Source organism: Pelobates fuscus, chromosome 2 (assembly GCF_036172605.1).
Source record: "Pelobates fuscus isolate aPelFus1 chromosome 2, aPelFus1.pri, whole genome shotgun sequence".
Lineage (NCBI taxonomy): Eukaryota > Metazoa > Chordata > Amphibia > Anura > Pelobatidae > Pelobates > Pelobates fuscus.
Genome location: NC_086318.1, coordinates 372,614,518 through 372,641,473, shown reverse-complemented (window position 1 = coordinate 372,641,473; position 26,956 = coordinate 372,614,518). Strand labels below are relative to the sequence as shown.

Genomic DNA, 26,956 nt, shown 5'->3' with positions numbered 1-26,956 from the left:
CAGAAAATACCAGAGCACTGTGTGACTAGACAGGCTAGAACCACGACAGGGCAATGAGCAAATGGGAGAAGCAAGTTTAAATACCCTGGCTCGGAGGGAGAGACACGCCTCCGACGAGATCTGATTAGTCTCTAAAGGATTGAGTGACAGGTCGTTCCGGGCTGGCGTCATGACGTCGGTTTCCGGACGTCCTGCTACAAAAGGAAGTGACTCCCTCGCGGCCGGCGTTTACGTGACCGGGAGGACCGCGAGGAACAGAGGAAACAGCCCGTCCGGACGGATAGACGTCTAAGTCTCTGCCTCTCTCGGAGGTAGAGACTTCAGGTACCCTGACAATTGGAGCCTTGGATCACCAGACGGTGCTGACGGACGTATCGCCGCTACAAATCCTATAAGCGGGGATTATATCACTGTACGCTATCCACACCAGAGCTGGCCATAGCTCCCTCAAATGTGAGTTTTTTACCTCTTCTTATCTGCACATTGAACCACATCAAAATTGAGAGCACTATTGTCGCTTTCTGTCTTTCTTTTCTGAGCTCTGGACTACCAGACGGTGTTGACGGAGACCCCCTCCCTACATATCCCATAAGCGGGGATTATACCGCTGTACGCAATCCACACCAGAGCTGGCCATAGCTCTCTTGAATGTGAGTTCTCTACATTTTGTTACCTATCACACCCTGAACTTTCATACTATACCATTAGTCGCCTCTACCTCTCTTGTATTTACATATACGGAACGGTCTACACTAGACGCATCCACAGAGGAACTCTATCAAGTATCCTAGACCATCTACTGGCACCCTAGCAATACTTTACTGGACTATCTACCCTTATTTGGCGCAGCCCTTCCATATCTTTTTGTATCTATCCACTGAAGGATCCGAGGGGTTTTCCTTCATTTGGGTTGCTGCCTACCTTGACTAATTTTGTGATTACTAGCGCTGAATTCTTTTTGTGTTTAAGTATTAATTATTCGTTCACTTAGCTTTCTTACTCATATACATTGCAGAAGAGTTATATCTGCAGTGAATTTTCTAAAACTTGTTCTAAGAATACAATGAAAATATATTAAAAAAGCACAGATTCTGAATAAAATTAACGAGAGTTGTTTATCTAATGGAAATCAGCAGAGTACGAAAATTGCCATTTGAACTGTTCTTGAAAATAAAATTTAAAAATTAGTTTGCGGATATTCGTTACCTCAAACTGGTAAAAAGCTGAATGTATCTGTTTTGGGGCAGTAATTAGAATGAGACGCTGAAGTACTCTTGCTGCAAGCCCCTCTCCCCACCAAATGTAAGTAGTCAAACAGTTTGCTACTAGTTTGACAACATACCGAGGGTTCATTAAGCGCCAGTCGCCGCCTCCATTGCTGCAGCTAGACCAGCGTTGTAAGTTCATCAGTGATCATCTTAACTCAAAAGAGCTCCGTGTAGGAGCTTCTGGCTCTCAATGGAGGAATTGGCCAGTGACCAGCAGACCCTAGTTACATGTTAAAACATGTGCAAATGGTTTGACTACTCAAACTGGGGAGAGCTCAGTTCACCATAGCATCTACAGCATTCTGTAGTGGTCGAGGTGCTTGGAGTGTTCCTTTAAAAATTTAGCATCTGACATCATAATTAGCATCTGACAGTTCAGTTCTGGCAAAGCCTGGGTAAACATTATATTGAAGGAGGAAAAAGATTAACACGTTATATCACAATCAAGGTCAATGCTGGTATAGCCAGGAAAAACCATGCATTGTTTACCCCTCCCTCTATGTTCACTGTATACCGACTGCTAAGGCAGACCTTATAACAGTCACTGACAGAGAGACAAGTTAGAGGCACTCACTTCCAAGAGAAAGCTAAATGCATTCTACATTTAATTTTAATTTTCAGACCAAAAAAAAAAAAAACAAATCATACAGCTGTACAATACAGGAAATAAGTAAATGTAATCCTGGGCAGGAGCAGTAAGCAAAACTCACAAGACTTATATTGTAAAATGTTTTGAAGAGGACTAACAGACAACAAAATGCAGTTTGCTAACAGTAGGAGTGATATACATGGATGGACAGGAGAAGGCTTAAAGGGACATTGCAGTCACTGTAACCATTTCCTCTCTTTGAATTGGTTATAGTGCCTGGAGGGCCCCTCCATTCAGTGTTTCACCATGTTCGTGCAGTATGCCACAAAATAAGAGTCACAGGCCACCCACAGTCCGGCCCCTTCTGTATGCGTAGCTAAGGCAGAGATTACACACTTCCTTGTTGTCATACCCATTCATATCATCAGTTGGAGCTCTGACAGGCTAAAAGCGGTCAGCTGACACTCTCAGCCAATCACAGCTGCCCATTTCCGCTCAAGCTAATACTTTCTTATTAGCCAAAGCAGCACAGAGGGGTTGGACTGCCAGGGAATCTTGTCCAGCATTAAAACATTAAAAACTGTTGAATGCTGAAAGAAATGAAGGTACCAGGGGACTCCAGACACTATAACCAGTGTAATGAGATGAAGCAGATACAGTGCCTACGGTGTCCCTTTAATAACCAATGGTAATGAACCAGCAGGTCTGAAGTAAAGATGATGGGAAACAATAGGATGATTTTGAGAGCATAGCTGTAGGGGTACGGTTATATTAAAGGGGAACTGTCACTTTCAGGATTTTTAATATTAGGTTACCTATCCCGTATTTTTGTGAGGTCTTAAATAAAGTTACATTTAGAAATCCACCCGTCTAGTCTAGAATGCACTACTCCATTTTAGCTCCCCCCATCAAAGATCTTCATAAATGTTTCCATTTCCTGCCATTGAACAAAGTTAGTGGAAGAGTAGAAACCAAAACAATGTTTCTGTTCTTCTCCTTCTTCGCATTGTGTGCAGAGATGGAATCTGGACTGAACTGTTATATGATTGGCTTAATATTTAATATGCAGGAAAATGCAAGAAAACAATGTCACATTATAACAAAAAAGGATTTATTTATATTGAAGGCAGTTCACTCTCTGAGTGTAAATTGACTTTCTTACAGTTAATTTATTGGCAATAATTAAAATAGCAGCATAAATAGATAGAACTTTTTCTCCTGGCAAGATTAGTTTTTCAGACACACATTTAGACAGAGACACACACAGCGTTCAATACATTAAAATGAAATCAATTACCTGGTGAAGTTGATCATTCCACGATAAAATTATCGATAAACTTCTAGGGAGGTCTCTTTTACTGAAAATTTGGTGATCATTCAAAAAAGCAATGTGATCGAGCAGACGATCTTGGACTAGTTTTGAGACAGGTCTGCAGTGGAGAAAGGAAAGCTAAATGAGAATAAGACATTAAACAACATTGCTTACTTCTTTCAAGAGTTGGAATTAGTCGAATATCCACTCTGCCTTTCAGCCAAATCTTGGCAAACTAGTATCACTAAAGAAACAAGTGCAAAATAAGAGGATCGCCTTAAAGTGATAAAGTAATGGATTGTGTTATTACATATCTTATTGTAAGTGCTCCAATCATTTAGCACGTGTTTTTTCAGTTGTCAATGGCAATGTTTACATTTGTCTGCTGGAATATCTAGTAACTGCCAATTAGGGATGCCACTCAAGGAGAGGCGAGTTAATCCTTATTTATTTTGTGCTTTACAGATGAGCGCTGAATCTAAAACAGCAAGAGGAATACATGTATTTATAACGTTAGAGTATCCATTTAACCAACCAGCCATTTGACCTACAACGTGATCACTTACATTTCATAACCAATTGAAATCATTACATGCACGCAAGATGTCACAGTATGCCTGGGTACGAAGCTGGGAAGTAACAGGCCCCTCTCTCCTTCCCAGAAGGCTTGGAGGCATAGCTTAAAGGACTAAAGACACTATAACAACGTCAATAAGATTAAGTTGTTATAGTCCCTACAGTGTTTCTTTAATGTAACTTTATAAAATAGAAACATTGTGTAGCAGTTGGTGAGTATGTACACTCATGCTCCTACAGTGCAGTGTCCCACTGTGCCAACCAACCCAGTAACATACTAAGCATTGTGGGAAGCAAAAATACCAGGTAGGTGAGTGTGTATCTAAAAGGGCCACTTGGGTAAAACATTTGTGTATTCACAATCCATAAGTACACAAAATACATTTCTAAGGTTTTCAGCTTGAGAAATAAAAATGCTTTTATTAGACATCTAACTACAGTATATCTTATATTTCCAGACTTAAAGTTGGGGTTTTAGGTTTGGGAGGGTCAAATAATTATAAGAATCCAACATTATACATCAGTAAGTAAATAAAACCTGTATAGCAGAAATTATTTATAATACAATACCTAAATAATTGCTATACAACATAAATCTATCTTCAACAATAATTAAAAATCATCTGCACTACGCAATATACAATATATATAGATAATATTACAAACTGTTGACGTTTAGGCTGACTTATGAAAAATCAGTGTACAGCTGGCCGCTGAAAAGATGCATCATATTGCTTTGTAGGGCTATTGACGTATAGTCACATGTTTATACTTAAACAATATACATAGTCACAGATACGTACACAATATAATTGAGAATAAAAAAAATGCTAATGAAGCATGCCCTTGGTACTATGATACCTTGGTTTCTCTCCTTCATCTGAATTGCTTTTGTACTCTTTTGGATTTTCCCATGATGGGGAGTACCCATATAATGTGATTTTCAACAGCCTCTGAAGTTCGAGGAGGACAAGAGCAGTGCAAGCCTCAAGGTCTTCTACATTCTGAGTCTTCAACTGGTTACAAAGACTGTAACAAAAAAATAGGTACCATGATGTTATGAAAAGAAACAATTAGGAAAGAGTTCCCATTGCACAAAGTTTGCTGTCAGAAATTAATTGAAAAATAGATGTAGGGTCCCTGAACAATGACATCTGTGTGTCTTTTATGTTACATAAGAGTACAGAGAAATCCGTATTATGGAAGGTGAATGCTTTGCACAGACTGATCTGATAGAGATCTTTCAAAGTAAAAAAAAAATAAAAAAAAATCTTCCATTAAATTGTAGATCAAAATCATGTTTCAGTAAATAATGAACATTGCCTAAATGGCCACTTGATCATTCATTCTTTACACTTTTGATAACAGACTGTGATAAGCCTTATTCACTCCCATTTTAAAAACATTTTAGAAAACCTTGGCTTCATATAAAAAAACGATACTGGGCATTTTGTTTTCTTATTATTTATATAATATTAACATATTCCATAGTGCTGTCATTAGACAGTTGGCTGGGTTGGGGTTCCTCATTCCAACTTTAGGTTAATTCACAACCTAGAAGATTTTAATGAAAAATGTACTGTCAGCTGCTTTGTGGAGTATGGGATTCGGCGAATCATCATTCCTCTTGTTTGTCCCCCTGGTTAAAAAAAAAAAAAAAAGTGTAGGAGCAGCCTGTGGCAAAGATACCTCTGCCACAAGCTCCTGGAGGAGCCTGCTGGCTAGCCTTCTGCCCAAGGACTATGGGACATATAACAGACCTTTAAAAGACTTGGTTTGTTTGGTTTCCCAAACTAACCAGGCAGCGGTGTTTGGTCATCTAGTGCATGGAACTGAAATCAGACACTAACTCGTGAACACTGCTGAACTTTAACGAATGCTTGCTTCTTTTATATACATGTCAGGAGTGTGCCATTCGGTAGGATTGTTCACATGAACTAGGCGAACAATCGCTACCTAGGAGCCAGAGGATCGGTTCGGTACTTTGTTCGGTTTTAGACTCTTGAAATTGACCAACTGCTACCACTTTTCTTATGGAACTATTTTGGGCAGAAGCCACATGTGCAGTCGGTCAAAAGTTGACTTGCATGTAAAATCTAAACCACTGGACCGACCGGAGTGATTTTTGGATATGTTATAGTGGTCACTCAGATCAGGACTATCCGGGAATGTTACTCTTGAGGGGTTTCCATGGATTTTGGGGATACTTTTAGGGTGTTTTAACATTGTGTGTTTTTCTGTACCTGGAGATAATGGAATTTGTACAGTTCCTGACTCAATTATCTCTCACAGGGTTTACTGTATGTATAAAATGTGAGTGCTTGCCTGCATTAAACAGATATTATCAGCATTGAGTCTCGGCTAATGTGTGGGGGGGAATGCTACAACAGCTATATTATTACCACTATATAGTTATACTCTCTGTAGGAGAGCTTTGACCACTGGGAGCTGGTTCCAGGACCCTGGCCATGGTGGGAAGAGACGGCGAGACCCCAGCCAAGCTAAGGCTGCTAGGGGTTGAAAATGCTTATGGTATACCGGCAATAACTAGGAAGCGTGTTTAGCGGTCCGCCACACAGCCCATCCATTACTTTAGCCCCACCATGAAGTACCCAGGAAATGAAGAAATAGCAACACTGTTGCCACCCATTATAAATTAATTTCCACGTACTGCTGCACATTAAGCTGAATGTACCTATTCCTGGGTAAATGATAACTTCATGTAGGTAAGCGTAATGAGGTCATTAGACGTAGCCTGCAGACATACCATTGAAAAAACAAAGTTAAAACTAAGATTGGGGTCTGAAAATGGAATTAATGGCTTCTTCATAGGACCAATGACGTTATATGCGGTCTCAACAAACAGCTAAAAGAATCATATTCCAATATGGAATAACCCACACAATAAACTACTGCATGGCTGTATGAATCTGCCAATGCTCCATAAGCAGGATATTCTATGCTGGCATAAAGGAACCAAATTAGTGGCAACAGTGAACAAACACATGATGGCCACTAACATGTCCAATATATAGGACTGATGATCATTTCTATAATAGGGGATCTATACAAAGTGCTAAAAGCATCCTCAATGAGTAGCAACAAGGATACTGATGAATATTGTACATTTAGCTTCGTTGAGAATAATTTTGACTTACACCCTTTTTTTTCAAGAATAAAAACAGGATATTTTATCTTATTTTTCTGACCATTTAATCTACCTTGGGAAGTTCAAGAATTCCAAATAATTTGTTTTATTTGGCTATATGGTCATCCCTTACATATCAGGATGTCTATTAAATAGAATTCCCATCATTACAAATAGCAAGAAATGTAGTCAAACAAATGTTGGAGGACCCAGATAAGACATTCCTGTTTAAGAATGCAACACTGGGTATTGACTGTTGGGATATGCTTACCTTATGAGATGATTCCTCTTTGACTGACTTAAATCAGTATTTTGGTATATATTAATAGATTCAGGCTCCAGCTTAACAACCATCTCTTCTATTGACTGGAGCAAATGTAGAAATCCTTTGTCAGATAAGGTATTCCTGAGAAAGCAAAAATGCTTAATGTTATTTGACAGATTACTACATCTCATAAAACAAAAATGCCTTTTACATATAGCTTGCTGCATATTTTGTGTCTTCCTGCAGCTCTGTAATCTGTGTAATAAAGCAGAGGATCATTCAAAAACAGAATGTTGTGTGCAACCAATTAAAAAAAAGGGTTTGAGTTCTTACCGGAGGTCCGCTGAGCACCATTCCCTCCCCCTTCTGTTCCAGTCATGCAGGGCCAGCTCATTATCTAAGAGTGTCAGCTGGTCATTTTTAAACAATGCACTGCCTGATTACTTACCTGTAATCCAGTGCCAAGACACACTCCTCTTTGCACCCCAGCCCAAACCTAGTGAAATCATCACACATGAGGATCTTGGTCCACTTCGATGTTTCTCATAGAGAAGTACTGAGGGCACAAGATGCATGCGACAGTCGCCTGATCCACTTATCCAATGCTTCTCATAGAGAAATACTAAATCTAATAATTCTCTATAATAAGCATAGGTTACATCCTCAATCACATCAAATGTGAACTCCTTCAAACACTGAAGGATGTGAAGGAGAAAACTGCTCTAGTGGCAGTCTGATTGACAGAAACAGCAATTGTTTATATTTGTATCAGCTGGTTAGAGCAGTGGTAACCACTGACTTAGAACTGGGGAACTGAGTTTGAATCCCAATCCGACCATCTTACCAGTATGCGTCCTTGGGGAAGACATCTAACAATATCTATCCGCCTACCTTAGATTGTAAGCTCGATTGAGCAAGGCTTCCCTTACCCCTTTTTCTAATTGTAAAGTGCTGTGAAATACATTGGCATTATACAATTACTACAACTAATTATAATATAGCCAGACAAGAGGGGCAGCAGCTGTGAACCAAGATCCCAACAATTAAGAAGTAGCAGTTTTGTGTCTTTTAAATGTATTTCCTAATATATAGGCACATATACTGAGCCTGGCAGCAGCTGACATCCAATCCAACAAATGCACCCATCATGGCCATCTAAGTAAGTGACTACAAAACTGTGTTCCATATCATTTAAGTATAAAAGCACATCCAGTTAACATCTCGTCCATTTTCTTTAGCATGCATTTGTTGAAGGGTTTTGACCTTCTAACAAATACAAATGGTCACCTCTTTGCCTGCTTCTTTAATGCTCCGACCACACACTATGTTACCACCCAATATTAGAAAGGGATTTTGAAACTATTTTGCTCTAGTAAACAGATACATGTCTTGATGTACTATAATATACAGAGAAAGAAAATTGGTCAAAGTTTCACATTGTAGAGGAATGTTTCCATAAATTAAAACATATAACACGTTATGTAGAGTAAGTTGAAATATACTCATTTTAAAGCTCTGTGGTTTTTATGTGGTATAAAACATAATTTTCTAATGAAAACACAACTTTCTGATAACACTTACTTCCCTTGGGAAACTAAGCTAACAGAGAAAGCAGAACCATCAAGTAATTGTAAACGTTCTTTTAGTGCTCTGGGTGCATTCACAGTGCATTTCTCACCTCTAGGTGTATCTCACTTCTCTGATCACTTGTGGTTTTGCATCCTTCAATGTCTGTCAATCTAAATGTGTCTATACCATTTACTCTCTATTTTACTAAATGTCTCTCAAGATCTTTCATCAAAAGAAGGGAGATGGAAGGAGTGAAGGTCAGTGCAGTCATAGTGTTTTAAGCGATGTACCAAATACCCAAATGATCAAATATCTATATAGCACTCCACAAGGTGGCAATACAAAATATAACTTAAGATTTCACTTTGGTAAAAGCTCTTCCTGAAATGTGGCTGTTTCCCTCCATTTATGTTTTACAGTGCTCAAACACCATTATCCTTAAAGCGACGCCGTCACTTGTGGATTTTTCAGAGAATTGTTAACAAGAACCCCTACAGGCTGCATTGGAATTTCTTTGATGGGTATCAAAAGACAAAACTGAGAATATTTTGTCTTATGAATTCATAATTTTTTGGCATTTTTTAAGTCATTTAGTTAACATATATAATGTAAACTTTAATACATAAGGCATATTATATTTGTTTGGGTCTCATTTATTCTTTATGTTATTAACATGAGATCCTGCATAATAATTTCACTTACTATATTTACATATACATTTTTTACAAAAACAATAAATATTAACTATCAACTGGAAAAAAAACCTCTGGCAAATCTTGCGCACATCTATTTTTGTTGTTCCTACAAAATAAGATGAAAAATCAAAATTTTAAATTCTTTATTTTCTGTTTTTTAGTACAAGTGATTTATACGAGACAAAGGCATAATGTCAAGAGATCAAAGTCATATAGGCAGGCATTTAACAGGTCCCGCTCTAGTTAAAGAATATAATAACATTACACGGTTATAAGCGAACTAGACAATTGTATGGATTCATCAAGTGCTAGGAACTTCTTCTTCTGTGTGGAATCCTAGTTACTGGTCTAAATGGGGGAGGCCTCTGGAGGAGCCAGTCTGGGCCAGTAGGGGAGACTGGAGCATGAGGCTAATGTCACGCTGCGGCTTGGATGTAAGTGTGGACGGTTTTTGTGACCGTCGGCCGATCACACCAGGGGTACCGGGATCGTTCTGTGAGTCAAGTGCTGCAGCCACACTCCACAGCGGTAATCCCCCTGCTAACTCCTGGGGTTGTTCTCCCTGCGGTAGGCTTTGAGGCCTTTGTGGCGGTATTTCTTGCCCGGGGATTGAAAGAAAGGCATCTGCTGAATCAGTAGAATTCCCTGTATGTGTATCCAACCTGTGTTTCAGTGGATGGGCAGTAGGTCGACCGGTAAGTGGTAGATTATGTTCCAATCAGTCAGAGCTGAGGAAAATGGCGACCGCTCTGGTGTACCGTCATGTTCCGCCCTCTGAAAAACCAAACTTTAAGCAATTTACAAAAAAAAAAAAAAGTACTAAATAATTGTTGCCTCCAAAATGACAGACTGATTTCTCTTTGGCTCAAAAAGCTATTGCAACACATGTAAACGATTATACAATTGAATATTCTGTTTTCACAATTTATTCCACAATAGGCCAACCAATAATAATCTGTAGAGTCACTGTAAAAATTAGCACTGCATCCAAAAGGCCTTGACAGTCAGGAACAATTGATTAGTCTGGTGTTGCAACTTGGCACTTTATCTCTTTGCTAAGAGATCAGATCTAGAGACCACCTGCAGGCACACACACATCTACTTGTTGTTGGTGGACAAATGAGGATTTGGTGAAGGCTTCAGTTGTTTAATAATGCAAATTAAGATTTAAACATCGTGACAATAGAAATCTGTTAATCCTTTTTACAGTGTTGTAAATACGCATTCAGGCTTCAATTCCAGACTGCCTGCTTTGTGTAGGGTTTAACATAAGCAGTACAAGCATCAGATTCAGAACCCATCTCACAAAATTCTGATCAGCTTTTAAACATTTAGAAAATATCAGAAAATGAGAAGAAAAAAAACACAAACAAACCAAAAGCAGAAAACCTGCAATACCAATTGCAAGATGCGCACCTTTAATAAGAATTCACAACGGGCGGCTCCCCCGAATCAACTCATCATAAGATAAATGAGATTAAATGTTTAGAGGTGCAGATTTTGTTTTCATGAATTTACTGAATACTCCAAGCTGTAACAAGAAGAATATATAACCTCTGTACAGCTTGGAATAGCCATTCTTTGCTTGCTTAACTAGTTTCAAGGAAACCTTTATTTTGGATAGCTCATTTACCATTGTTAACATATCTGTGTGGTCTTTCAGGGTGCACCTAAAGAGAATAATAATAAGGAGGGGGAAGGAAGGACACCAAGGGAAAAAAAAAAAACTACAGAATTTATGACAATCTGCAGCAGGCTTGGGGTCAGAGGTCAGCAAACAAGAGGCTCTTCTCTTGTACAGGTTGCTTCCTGGTAACGGTCTGATTAAGCTGACAGCCTGAATTATATCTGTTACATTATGTAGTGCACAATACATCTGTACAAGGTCCTCTTCAATACAGCTGAAATCGCGCAGGGAAAGACATTGTCTTCTATCTTTCTTGCGCATGCCACAAAAATCATAATTTTTCTCTCCACATTAATTTTCTGTGCTTTCACTTGAAAAAATAAATAAAAAAAATAATGATAATAATATAGATGTGACAGATTTCATAAAATATTATTGTATGTGATCTTCATTACACCATGATAGAATCCCCCTTCATAATAATTTGAAAGGAACATTAATATGTCTACTGGCCCTTGACATCAAATCTCTTCACAAGCTTTAAAGATCATAGATAACCATTTTAGGTTTTATGTTAATAGAACAATTTTCCATTCAAGCCTCCTTTGCTCCTTGCATACGATATAGTATCCAGGCACAGTTATTAGGTCTTCATAATTAGACATAGCTACCGGTGCAGATTGTTAAAAATGGCAGTTACCATAGTACATGGATATATTTTTGGGTACAGGGTTAATGCACAGACAGTTAAGTCGTATTGCAGTTTTATACTCTGCATTTTGGCCTGGAAACTTTGCCCATCGTAGAAAAAACATGCTTGTTATCATCAGACTATGGTAGCTGTCAGCATGCTCAAGATTTCAGATGCAAAATGTCCATCTGCAAAAGAAGCTAGATGAAGCACAAGCTAATGACCTTGAACATCAAGACCATCTAGTTATCAGCAAAGAGGATTAGGCAGACATCAGAGAAACCACACGCAAGACAACTGCCACCCACTTGGCAGAGATCAAGGAGAAAAACAGTTGTTCTTTCTTAGGGATAAACTGACTTTTAGGCCAATTGGCCCAAAGGAAAATGCTCATGATGAAGAGAAGCAGGCAGACATGTTCAAGAAACAGTGGACTACCAATTCCATGCTCTAAATGCAGGATATCAATCCTGTGTTTCAGATCCCACTCTAACACAGTCCAAAAAAAAGATTAATTAGTGGTATGCTCCAGTGATTTCCAACTTTTTTTTTTTTTTTTTAAACTTGTGTACCCTTTGACAGCCCACTTCCATGAATTGTACCCCTTATATTAGCAAAATGTTTTTAATTAATATTGTAGCTGTTATTTCAAATGTATAAATTTTTCTCTCCTCCATCTCCCATTTTCTCTGCCCTAGGCTCTCCTGCTTCTCCTCTGCCTCAGGTTGACACACACACAAATATCAAAATTATATATAATATATTCGTGATATACAGATACACATACAGACACACAGATACAAACACACATGCAGATACACAGACACACACAACACACACGCACAGATATACAGACACAATGGCACACACAGATACTAACACAGACACACACATACAGACACATAGATACAAACACTGAAACACATACAGATACACAGACAAACAGATGCAAACATTGACACACATGCAGATACACAAACTGATACAAACACTGAAACACATGCAGATAAACAAACACACACATACAAACTATTACACACAGATACCCACACTGACACATAAAATAAATACTGCCACATATACAGCTGCACAGACACACATATACAAACAATGACACACACAGATACACATTCATACAGGTACAAACGCTGAGACACATGCAGATACAAACACTACATACATATAGATAGATACAGACACAAACAAAGACACATACAGATCCAGACACACAAAAACACACAAAGCCACACATACAGGTGAAAATTTTGTTCTGTTGCAAGTTAAGGGCTTGCTCTTCCAGTCTGCTGCCGCCCCCTCATCTCTGCTTCCTGCGTGGCTTGGTTTGTGTTAGCTGGGAGGAAGTGAAGGGCACTTACTTCCTCCCAATGCTGCAATATTAAAGGGGCCTGGTCATGCTGTTAAAGCACTGCAGCGCATGACTTGGCTCTTTGATCACACATGCCAATTGGGTGGTCCCAAGTGCATGGGCCCCCTCAACCTGCGTGCTTGGTGCAGGCGCACTGACTGCATTGGCAGTAGTTCCGACTTCACAGATTAATTTTTTTTTTTGCGTACCTCTCGGATAGCTGGTTTCTACCCCCGAGATTACACATACTACAGGTTGGGAACCACTGGTATACTCCAAAGACAATCAGCAGAAAGAGCATCATGCCCACTGTACTGACTACCCTGTTTTTACAGTGAAATGATAGTTAACATTTCACATGTTATGAGTTTTCCATTCTCATTCATTATATAACACTATACAAATAGGATGGCGCAAGTAGCATAAAAAATATAATAAAAATGGTCATGTTATTAACAATGCAGCAGCCCAATCTGATAAGCCCTGGGGATACAACTCAGAAAACAGTATAAATTATACAAAGATTGGTGCGTATAAAAACAATAAATATTATAAAACCCACTGATGATACTTATGTGAAATACTCAGACCCCCCACACACACACGTGACACTGGGTGATGAATATTACATACAGCGAAAGTAAAGAAGTAGTGAGAGAAACTTATGTGCCAAATTAAAACAATGATCTGTGGCAAAACAGTGCAGGGAAAAAACTAGTGCAATATCTAAAGTAAAATCAAAATTGATAAAAAAAAAAAGAATGCTCGGAATTGGAAACTCACAAGATTGGAGTGGTTAAAGTACCAATCTCCACTATAGGGCTCTGGGGGGATCAGACCGTGGTGAGCGTGGGATCCGATGGATACACTTGCAGCCAGACACAAGGTAACAAAATGTATTAAGTATTCCTTACTTAAAAACAATGTAGCCCAAATTTGTTGGGTAGCCAGATAGCTCACCAGCACGTAGATATTGAACAGTCCGTCCTAGTTAACTCAACTTTATATGAAGAATCCTCCGCCGGCTTGACTGCTTGCTTCGGTGTACACTGACCCACCACTTCCTTGTTCCGATCACGTGACTAGTTTCGCCCTTCCCCTTGAGGGTTTCTCAAACACGGAATGTATCCTCCCACACTCGGTCCATATTATATAACATGGTTCATCCTCAAACCAACCCCATTATGCACAGCTGTCCTAATTAGTCCAACCTTGTTCCACTTTACAGAGAAAGACAATAAAACAATAATACACAAAGTTTTGCCTGTTCACGTGGCCTAAACATTTGACCATTCAAGAAGGTCTGGTTCGTTAGAGGTTTGGTTACACATCATCTCACAGAATTACAACCAATGGTCTGGGTGGTCCTCCAGAACACCATGTAGCAGTCTTTCTAGGTACAGCTTCAATGCCATAGCTTAATTGCTGGTATCACCGATACCCTGACACTTCCGGGTAGCCAGAGCCTTGCCAAGCCCCCTTTCTCTGACACGGTCCTCCCACGCTACTTAGGGAGACCGCGCCAGATCCAAATTGCTGGATTATTGAAAAAGGTTACGACCGCAATCACATACCCGGCTGAAGTTTCTTCACTCTCTTCCATGTGTACCGGACCCGGACTGGATTTCGCTGACTCCCTCTCTCCTCACAACGACCTCGGATTGTATCACGGACAACCCCTCCTTACTCAAGAACCTTCCCAGCATGGCGAAAAGCTAAAAGCAAGCTGGAACTATTCTCATCAAAAGCTAAGTAGTATCTTCAGTTCTAATTCGGATTCTGCCTACATGCAAGTCTGTTTTACTTTCTATTGCTACAACTAACAATCCTTCCTGCAACTTGTCGGACTGTTACTCCCAGGAAGCCAGTCATTTTTCATGGACTAACTAATTGCTTTCTACCATTTGCTTGCTTCGTCTAACTACTCTGATATTTAAAGCTACAGTATCAGTATTAGTATTTTCTTCAAATTGCAACCTGCTTCTGCTTGCTTCGTCTAACTACGCTGATATTTAAAGCTACAGTACAGTACAGTACAATACTCGATGAAAGGTTTATAATGTAAAAAAATATTTAGAGGTGACAGTTGTCCTTTGAGAAGGTGCAAAATACATCCACACAGTACCATGAGTTTAGCAAGTAAAATAACAAGTTATGTATATAATAGTAAGAAACATTAGTCAAAGTAACAACAAACCACCAATTAAATTAAATTGGAAAGAAAATCAAATTATTAGCTATGAATGTTTTCAGTTTTCCAAAGTTTAATTAACAGACATTCACAAATAATAAGTGGACAGGTTTATGCATGGGGCCATATTAGTTTTAACATATTTCTGTGCGTTAATCATGAACCTGAAATACATGAGAGAGAGGCAGTTTTTTTCCTCACAGTACCAGCACATCTCTAATATTTTAAATCACAGTAAGTCTGAAGGAAGCATGTTGTATAGGAAGGTTCATTTTCAAATTCCACAAAACCCTAAAAATTCTGTTAGCCCGGCAAAATGTCTTCTACTCATTGTATGCGTTCTAAAAACTCAATCACTGTTACACAGGGCGGTAAAATTATAGTTAAGCTAAATTCATTAATTTGTCTTTAAAAAAGATGATAGCACATATCCAAAGTCTGGCAATCTTGAAAATACAGACACTAGTTAAAATTATTGCCTTCACTTCCTAGTAGCCCTCTCAGAATAGTGTGCCAATGTTTTGATGTCCAACAAGGTCAGTGTGATGGTACCTATGCCATCTCTGCGCTGTTCTGCCATATATGTTGAAGCCGTACATCATTCCTGCTCCCATACAGACACTGTACATCATTTGGTTTCTTTTCTTTATATTTTTTTAAAATTGTTTTATCATATAACAACGACAAGACAAATATTACATAAACAACCATATAAACAGTTCATACGTATATATACATACAATGCCCAAAATTTTCGCACTAGCCTCTCTATTATTTTGTGGGCACTTGAAAGGAACACTACTACCTTTGTAACCTTGTGCTTTCCCATCCAGTGCTGCTCTAAATGAACATGATGAGATTTACAAACATTATAACCATTCTCATACCGACAGGAATATCTGGGGGAGCTTAATATATTTTTCTCACTGTTCTGTGATCATTTTTAATCCAAACGCAGGAAAAACAGTTTCTTCACAACTGTTTCCTGCGAAATCTTCACTCAGGGTCTACTTCCACTCTCAATTTAGTTTGTCTAACCAAAAAGCATTATATACTTTTTTCTTTGGCAGTTCCCCTTGTGACTTCTCCAGTTGAGATTCCATTCTCAGCTAGAAAATGACTTGCGATATCAACTTATCAAAAGAAAAAGGGAGTGAGTTCTTCCAACTTCGTGCTATAGTTATCTTGACAGCAATCATAAAGTGGATATATATAACCATCTCTTTCTGCTGTAACGCTTCCATATTTAAGTGTAATAAAGCATTATCAGGGGACTTAGGGATAGGCTTACCTATTAGATTTTCAAGCTTAACAAATACTTCCTGCCATATTTTGACAACGGTCTCGCATTCCCACCAGATATGCAAAAAAAAAACTAAAGTTTTTTACACCTCCAGCATACTGGCGAGCTTGAACTATACATACTAGCTAATCTAGTGGGCACGAGATACCATCTGTTGATAACTTTAAACAGGGTTTCTAATAAATTCAGACAGTGGATACTTTTGCAGGCTCTAGGCAGTACTGCACACCATTTTTCCCTGTTTATTGTAATATTTAAATCTTTCTCCCACTTTTGATATGCCTTAATCCTCAGAGGAGCCTCCATTTTCAGTATTGCATGCTTTGCAATACAAGATACCTTTCTTACTTTTTTATTATTTAAGAGTGAACATATCAGCTTAGTTCCACCGGACAGATGGTTCATAATATTTTGATTTAAATTATTTTTTATTCTCAAATATGTAAATAATTCCTTAGTTGCCAGCTGAAATTCTAGTATCAGTTGTTGGAAAGCTTTTATTTTACCATTATCAAGCATTTGGTCTATTTGCATTATACCTTTTTGGGTCCAACTTCTAATGTTTAGATCCTGGCTATAATATGGGAGTAATTCCACTTTAATATTAAAGTAAATGTTGTGTTGTTATTGTAAATGCCGACGGGTATACTAGGGTGGTTCTGTGGGGATAATGGTTAAAATGATATCAGTTAACACTCAGGGCCTAAACTCTCAAAATAAAAAAGCATTAGTATATGATTTTTTTTACCAAACAAAAGGTGGAGGTAGGTTTCCTACAAGAGACCCACTGGAGGCTGGTTGATAAAGTGGGGGGAGATAGATTTCCAATTTTGCTTCAGGCCTCTCTTAAAGATAGGGAAAAAAAGTGGAGTGGCTATCATAGTGGCCAATACAGTGAAATTTGAATTATTATATCAATATGCAGACAGAGAAGGCAGATTTTTAATTGTCATATGTAATATAAATGAAGTTAAATACACTTTGGTTAACATATCTCTTCCAAATTCTTATCCGGTGGTTTCATTGAGAGAGATTCTGGAGTTGGTGGAATCGGTAAAAACTGGAGTGTTTCTGATGGCAGGTGATTATACTGTGTGTTGGACCCAGTTTTGGATAAGAAACTCAGTCATAATCTGGAAGTGAATAACTCTGTAGTTAAAATAGCTAAAACTCTTAGTAAAATATTGAACAAATTTGATCTTTTTGATCTGTGGAGATCTTCCTATCCGGAGAGACTGGATTACACCTTCTTTTCTAGAGTACATTACTCATACTCTCGGATTGACATGGTCTGGGGAAATGGAATGGCTATAGAAAATTTGGAGAAGATCGATATCAGGGATAACACATGGTCAGACCATAGTATTAACATATGGACCATGAAAGATCAATGGAACATTAAAAACAACACGACAAGGAGATTAAATGATTATTTACTGTATAATGAAAAAGATTTAGAAAATATAAGACTACAGATAGAAAGATATTTTGCATTAAATGTACCCAATGAAACCTCTCATTCCAACAACTGGTGTTCGTTTAAAGCCACTATTAGAGGGCATTTAATAAGTATAGAATCATATCTTAAAAAATCTAAGAGAGCTGATTTAATTTACCTATATAACAAATTGGAGAAAATATCAAAAGAGAATAAGATTAAGCCCTCAAGAACCAACTCTGAGGAGATCGCGGAGATTCAAAATCAAGTCAATCAAATCAACATAGAGAAAAATGTTGAGACTTTGGGGAAACTGAAGTTAAAGGAATATAGTACAGGCAATAGGGCAGATAAACTGCTATCTAAGAAGCCGAGAGAAAAACGAGCATCTAATAGAATAACAAAAATAAAGAGGAATGAGGTGGTGCATATCTCCCTAAAAGATATTGGAAAATGCTCCAATTTATACTATAGTGAATTATACTCCCTATCCACAAAAAATAAGGAGATAGATAAATACTTTGAGGATATTATAGTGCCGGAAATATCAGATAGTCAAAAACGCTCTTAATTCCTTGATAACATCCCAAGAGGTGGAGGAGGTTATTAAGAAGTTGGATAAGAATAAAACTCCCGGCCCAGACGGCTTCTATAATTTATTTTGTAAAACTTTTGGAGATATATTTACACAAGAATTAGTAGATCTATTTAACGATATCGTAGAAAGGGGTCACTTCCCAAAGGAAATGTTAAAGGGAAACTCCAGTGCCAGAAAAACGATCCGTTTTTCTGGCACTGGAGGGTCCCTCTCCCTCCCACCCACCAATCCCCGGTTACTGAAGGGGTGAAAACCCCTTCAGTCACTTACCTGGGACAGCGGCGATGTCCCTCGCCGCTGTCTTCGCCTCTGCGACGCTCCTCCCAGTGATTGCGTCGGCCGGTGGGCGAGACTGATCTCGCCCACCGGCCGAGGAGACTTAATGCGCATGCGCGGAAATGCCGCGCATGCGCATTACGTCTCCCCATAGGAAAGCATTGAAAAATAATTTCAATGCTTTCCTATGGGGTTTTGAGCGACGCTGGAGGTCCTCACACAGCGTGAGGACGTCCAGCAACACTCTAGCACAGGTTTCCTGTGCTAGAACCCAGGAAGTGACCTCTAGTGGCTGTCTAGTAGACAGCCACTAGAGGTGGAGTTAACCTTGCAATGTAATTATTGCAGTTTATGAAAAACTGCAATAATTACACTTGCAGGGTTAAGGGTAGTGGGAGTTGGCACCCAGACCACTCCAATGAGCAGAAGTGGTCTGGGTGCCTGGAGTGTCCCTTTAAGGGCAAATATACTACCAATCTTGAAGCAGAATAAAAATCCCGGGGAGGTGGAAAGCTATAGGCCAATCTCCCTTATAAATACAGATGTTAAGATATTCTCAGCAATAATAGCTAATAGGATGAAAACATGTTTAGCTAATATAATCGACCCTGACCAAATAGGGTTTGTCCCGGATAGAATTTCCTCAGACAACACCAGATATATTGTGGATATCATAGATTTAGCAAATAGAACAAGAATTCATCTGTCAATAGTTACTGTAGACGCAGAAAAAGCTTTTGACAGGGTAGACTGTGAATTTATGAGTAAGTCTCAGTTGAAATTTGGTTTTCAGGGGTGGATTCACCGTGCAATAATGTCTTTATACTTTGGCCCTTCAGCGAGGACAGTAGGTCCTAATATCTGTGTAGATTGGTTTGATCTTTATAATGGAACGAGACAGGGCTGCCCATTATCCCCAATTCTGTATATTATAACCATGGAGATATTGGCGATTAAGATAAGATCAAATCATTTAATAAGAGGTATAATAACTAAACAAAGAGAGCTGAAGCTTTATGCAGATGATTTGATCTTGACCCTCACGACTCTGTTACATCTATCAACGCGGCACGCCTTTATGGAAATAGTATAGGGGTACAGTGAAATTTCTAATTATAAACTGAACGAAAGTAAAACTACTATTTTTGATATCAATTTAGATGGTAGTAAGTAATGGTAGTAAGAACCATATAAAGCATAATTATAATTTTAATTGGGCTAAAACAAGCACCCCATATTTGAGTATCTTGTTGACAAGGGAAGCCTCTGAACTAATGCAGACTAATTTTTTGAGCAGTTTTAGAGATTTGTCAAAAGCATTGAATAAATGGAAAAAAATGTAAATTTCGTGGTGGGGTAGAATGAACCTTATTAACTCATATCTCTTGTCTAAATGGGCATACTTATTCAGAATGCTTCCCTTAAAAACCCCTAGGCCATGGTTAGACACGATCCAAAACTCGTTCAATAATTTTATATGGAAGAACAAGAGACCTAGAATTAATAAAACACTTTTGGCTCAAAAGGTTAAAGATGGAGGCCTCAGCTTTCCAAGTATTATGGACACCTACTTAGCGCATGAGTTTTTTCATATATATAGAACCCAATTAGATAGTGCAAAGGGGGAAGGGTGGTATATTTTAGAAAGTGAGATCTGTCAAAGTAAAAAAATCTAGTTCTATACTTTGGTACAGATCAACAGAACCAAAAATTTGGAATCTTAGACAATCTAATATATGCATTGATTCAATACTAGACATTTGGAAAGCAGTAAGAAAGAAAGGTAATATAGAGACTAAAATCCCCTATATTCATTTAGTTTCTATTATGAAAAGGACCCTTTCAGACTGGTCACATCTTATACACGTTTGTTTTTGTTTTTTTTTAAACACCAAACAACGCTGCATCATTTCTTGACCATGGCGTGTCCCTTAAATGTGTCTTTCTGTACTCCTTTTGATCTTGGCCTATTTACAGTTACTCTCTGTCTGACTGCAGACACTCTGCCCATCTGTATCTGGCCACTTAGAACATGCTTCTGCCCTGTTTTTACCTAGGTTTGTTTTATAGTTTGGCTAGTCTTGACAGTCAGCCAACAATATAGTTAGATGTAATAATTGTACAAAGAAAATTGTGATTAAGTATTGGAAGCTAATTAATATTCTTAAAGGATCACTATAGTGTCAGGAATACTGACATATATTCCTGATACTATATTGCTGGAGTGGCTATTTAGGTCTCCATCCACTTTCTCTGTGAAGTGAAAAGGCTATTTTACTTATCTTTTCTCTACTGCTACGCTGGTCTGGCCACGGCGGGTCCCACCTTCTTGACTGAGATCAATCTTAGGAGGCTATTGTACATGTGTGGCAAAATGCTGTGCCAATCAGCATCTCCTCAGAGATGCAGTGAATCAAAGCATCTCTATGGCGAGCATTCAGTGTCTTCATGCACAGCGTGGAAACGCAGAATGTCAGTGCTGCACACTGTGCAGCAATAGACTAGGAAGCACTTCTAGTAGCCTTCTGAGTGACTGCCACTAGAGGTGTAAATAGCCAGCAATGTAAACACTGCCTTTTCTCTAAAAAGGCAGTGTTTTACAGTGCTAAACTACAGTGACATGCTGTAGACAACAGAACAACTACATTAAGCTGCAGTGGCTCTGGTGACTATAGTGTCCCTTAAGCCATAAATAGCATTAAAAACGAACCATGAAAAACGAACCTATATTACCATGGCAACAACTTTAATATACAATATTTTGAATAAATAAAACAAACATAACTCACAGACAGTTTTTGATAAGGCACTTATTATGCTAAAAACACAAACCTGTGACAAGTCTCCTTTGATAGAAAAAGCAATAGTATATATTGTCAGTCAGGATAAAGACTAGCTGGCTGTCAGTGAAGCAGTTGAAATCAGCTTGCACATTACATGTAATAAATTATGTCAAATGGGGAGTTAAATATTGTTTAAACAAACATTAAAGTTGAAAACTAATTTGAGATTATGAAAGGGTAATGCCTGTCCATCTTTCTTTCCTTTGTAACATTCTGTAGTATGAAATCATGGCTCTATAAGGTTATCATAAAAATCCCTCATTAAAGAAGTGCATCTCCCAAATTATGAATCGAGTCTGCATACACAAAACACAGAAACCTACCCACAATTTTCTCCCACGTATTTTATCATATTATATTTGTTTTATAACTAATTCATTCAACTTTTGAAATAAAGAGATACGGAGCGCAAATGTTTGTTTAAACCCTTACCGATTTACTGAAGATTCTTCATCTAAATGACGGCCAAAAGTAAAATGGGAATTGAGGTCTGTGGCTCCTTTATTAGCGGTGTTCTTTTCAGATTTCATGAAATTTACAACCGGAGGCTTGTGCTCTATTTTATCAAGTGGATCTGCAGAGCTTACATCTGAATCACTAAAAGAGACAGTGAGATCACTGCTGCTGTCGAGAAATTCATGGTCTTCTTCATTTTGGATCAGTTGTTTCACCTGTTCATCACCTTCTGTTGAGAATAATGACAATGGTTACTCTTACGCCAAATATAAAATAAATAAATATCTTAAGGTACCTCTGCAATAAGCACTAAAGTCTAAGCATCATATAATAAAGATTTAGAGTTTGCTTCCAACATATTTCTGACTTGAATTTGGCAATAGCTATAGTAATACAAATATCTTGGAAATGGCTAGCAGATGTCAAAGTCTAACACAGAGCTGCTTGGATAAATGTAATACTTGCAAACAACAAATGATTGACTATTGCACTTTCCTTACAAATTAGTTTCTATATCCGTGAGTTGTGACATATGGGATCAAGTCTTTTTCAAACGAAAAAGTGAGAAATGCCAATAATGCAATGCTTTAACATACTCCTCCTCACCTGGAGGATTCTAAAAGAGGGCTTTTAGAACCCTCCATTATAGCTATAGCCCAGCAGATTGAAAACCAGGAAGACACCACTATAAAGCAAGCAGGACAGCTGAAGCCAAATAGTTCACACTGTCTCAAATGAATCTACTTTGTCAGATAAGACAATTTTATTTTTTCTGACGGTCATACCGCAAGACTCATGACATATGGGACCTTATATATGAGCAAAGCAGGCCTCTTCAAAATGGAAGATGGGTAGTGATGATGACTAAATGGCTACAACTGATGAAAGCACAGAGTGGAATGAGACCAGTTAGAAAGGACGCAAGCCTTACGAATTATGGCCTTCAGCCAATTGATGAAAGGGATAGACGTTTTTTTAAACTACACAGGGTACAAAAAAAACAAGCAAGAATCCCTTCTTAATGGTCCTAGTGGTCTAAACATAATACATATTTTGCAACAACGAAAAGGAGGGAATAATAATATCCTGTTTAATATGAGTGAAGCAGACCACCTATGGCAGAAAGGAAAAGTCAGGAGAGACCTGAAAGTTCATAAATTCTGCTGACAGAGATCACTGAAAAAATAAACACCTTGCAGGATAATAATTGCAAATTCAATGCATAAGCTCAAAAGGGGCACATTGCAGTACCAAGGAGAAGTTTCAGGTTGCATCACAAGCTTAAAGGAACACCATAGGTAAGAAAACATACCGTATTACTAGCCCCACATGGGTCCTCCGGCACTGGCCACGACCCAGATCTGCCTCCTTGGCTGGCATCAGAATTGATGATCTCAGCCAATCCAATGTTTCTCATAGGAAAAGCATTGGATTGGATTGGCTGAGATCGGCAAGGAGGTAGGGCAGGGACAAACACCGCCCTGGCCAAGCATCATCTCCTCATAGAGATGAATTGAATTAATGCATCTCTATGGGTAAAGTTCAGAAACTTCATGCAGAGTGTGGAGACGCTGAATGTCAGTGCTGCACAGTGTGCAGCACTGACCCAGAAAGCACCTCTCGTGGCCTTCTGAGGAGATGACCACTAGATGTGTTCCTAGGCTGTAATGTAAACGCTGCCTTACCTTAAAAAGCATGCAGGGACAGATTATTAACACCAGAACAACTACATTAAGCTGCAGTTGTTCTGGTGACTATAATGTTCCTTAAACCCATACAAGAGTTTGCATTAACGTCTTTGTCTGGACATGTGCTTCCTGAAGAGCAACAGCACTTCTGTAGCACTTTCTCAATGAATTAAGGTCCTTGGATTGTAAAGCCAGTCTCTTCCTTGCACGGCTGTGCAAATCATCTTATTAAATCAGTGGATAAGAATATTGTAGTACCTTGTTACATTAATAATCCCCTCTTTATTGATTTGACATCTATCATGTGATGATTTCTTCTTACTATGCTTTAGTTATCTGTCTGTAAGAGGAAGGCTTTGGCAGGCTTCCCGATGCAAAACTTCACAGATGGTATGATGGAAATCAAGTTCATGAATTTGGCAAGTTAACAGTGTGAACAAGGAGAGCACATCTTATGTAAGATGTGATGAAGCATTTCAGGGAGGATTACGAAAGCAAATGGAGCTGGAGTGCTATGCTGCAATATTTTAAGATGACCCTTCAGACCCTAAAGGATGTTAGCTTGCTGAAAAGCTTTGTGTGTGAAGAGCGGGTCCTATTTTAAAATATTTCCAATAAATGCAAATTTCAGTAGAAATTGACACGCTTATAAATTACACACCCTTGGCTTTCAAGCAGACAACTGGTCCTGTTACTTCCTGGCTTGGTTAGCTCAGGGGATCAATTGAACAGAGCACCTGCCTTTCAAAGACTTCTCATTAAGCTGCATTGGGAAGCCTGTGATTGGACAGCCAAAGAAAGTCTGGGCAGGGTTAGAAGATGAGGGCTTGCACAGGCTGCAGGTTTTGCAAGCTGTTTTTAGATAAACCCCGAAAGAAAAATGCATAATTAAATGCATTCGAGCTTTCATTTGAGGTATATCTACTAAACAGATTTTTTTTTTAATATTTTTTTTAATTGGGGCAGTGAAGTGTCCCTTTAAAGAAGCAAGGAAGAGACACAGAAGCGCTCAGGTCCCACACAGCAGCTTTTATTATTACAGCTATAATTTCAGCAGAAGCCCCCATTGCCTTTGTATCTAAACCAATTCTTGATTGCAAATCAAATCGATGAAAATCTGAAAATTCTGGTTGTTGGAAGTTAATTTGTCGCCATCTCGCATTGTGCAAGATGTAAATTCAAATGTGATCACTGGCATTTTTACGCTATTTGGAGCACAGGGCCTGGATCCCCAGAAGAATCCAGGGAGGAAATCAAAAGATGTTTTGCAAAATAGACCAGCCACAGCCTGGTTAAGGAGACAAAATAGATCTTCCAGGAGCCAAGGAGGAAGCAGAGTTAGGATATACCACCAATGCAGCAAAAGTGGCAGAGGAACAGGCCAAAACTTTGAGAGCAGGAGATCTATTAACATCATTGATGACTAACAACCAAACAGCAGAAAAGCTGGACAAAATTTGGGGAGAAGGAGTGGACCCAGGATACACACATCTCATTATGAAATTAAAAACAAGATGTACAGTATCCAAATTATAGGTTTAAATAGTCCAGTGTATAAGAGCAATAAATAAATGAAATTAAAATACAAATCACACTATATTACAATATGCATTATCTGTTGCTTTAATCAATATCAGAACTTGATCACTTGGGTGAATGTGGGCCTATTGTACAATCTTGAAGACATTTTCCCCAAAGACTGTAATTTTGAAGTTGAGAGATAACATTGGAATGCTTGGGAAAGCAATTTTTGTCTTGGAGAATATTAATTGGAATTAGTATCATTATGTATATAATAGCCAAGTGGCCTAATATCTGACTGAGCATGAAGTAAAATAAAGTCTATTAAGAGTGCTTAACCTTTGGAACTGAGGCCATGCTCTTCTGACCACAGAGGACTTAAATATGGCTATCCCCATGGACCAAGGGTAAACCCTTGCACTCAATGTGTGTGCTTAAATGCATCTATTTTAAATAATAATAAAGAAATCAAGACAGCTTTTCCTTAACCCTCCCAAGCCTGTCTGCTATGAAGTATGGATCAGCATAATATTTATACTATGTAATAAACGTAGAATTTAAATACATCTCTGTGCTTTCATTACGTAAATCAGAACACATATATGATACATTGTTTTTGCACTTTCAAAATGTATAAATGTATCTTACTTCATACTGAAATTGAAAACTGCTAACAAGTTTATAAACTCCCGTATATTACTTTCATTCTGTATTTTGTAAGATTTGAAGGTCAACAAAAGTGACCAAATATTTTAAAATGAAACAGTGGAGTAAAAATGACTGTTTTCTATGATTTAAAATGTTGTAAAAATAAAATAAAAAAAATACTTCCCTTGCAATACCCTAAAAATGCTGACTGCAGCATCAGGCATCCGCAGACCACTCCCTCACCAGAAAGGGGCTCTACCAATCAGGAACCTTTCATCCTGGTTTATGGGATCGCATCTTATCCTTAAACCTTCTGTCTAGAAGGAGTGATATGGTGAATGGAACAACTTTATACATTTATAGTATCCATATTGCAGCTCTATACACAACCTAATTCACAGTTTTTGAACAAAGCTATATGTAGCACTGTAGCTCAGCTCTCTCCGGAAAAAAAAGAAAGAACGGTCAAAGTTGTGCATGAACGTTTGCGCACAACACGCGTAAACATTTGGATAAAACTGAGCGATTTCCAGAACACAGCATTTCTAAGTCACCCTCACGTACACTCTGCACAATAAAATTCATAATGACCCAAAGTTGCTGCGTTTCTTAGTGACTCTTTAAGTACAGTTCTATAAAACCATATCTTAAAAATGTGTATATATATATATATATATATATATTTATTTATATAAAAATATAAACTAATTAAATATAGCATCAGGGTGGTTTTCTTTTTCCCAAATGTATTGCAATTAATTACATTTCTGTGATTATACATTGTTACTTGTAATTAAGACAAACTCTTTAAAAAAAAAAACAAATATGGGGAAAAGGTCCTAGACTTTCCAAGGGTAGAAAGAAAAATAATCAATAAAATAAAAAACT

The 26,956-nt window shown here is 38.2% G+C and overlaps 1 protein-coding gene across 2 annotated transcripts in view; it reads right to left on the bottom strand.

Annotated features, from left to right (window-relative positions):
• KIZ (kizuna centrosomal protein) overlaps positions 1–26,956 on the bottom strand; it is a 155,721-nt gene that overhangs the window by 96,563 nt on the left and 32,202 nt on the right. For both annotated transcript variants that reach the window (XM_063443721.1, XM_063443723.1), the window contains exons 5-8: positions 22,188–22,440; positions 7,165–7,299; positions 4,607–4,774; positions 3,155–3,287 (exon numbers count right to left, since the gene is read on the bottom strand). In XM_063443721.1, the coding sequence (XP_063299791.1) occupies positions 3,155–3,287; positions 4,607–4,774; positions 7,165–7,299; positions 22,188–22,440 (689 nt within the window). The remainder of the gene's footprint in view (positions 1–3,154; positions 3,288–4,606; positions 4,775–7,164; positions 7,300–22,187; positions 22,441–26,956) is intronic.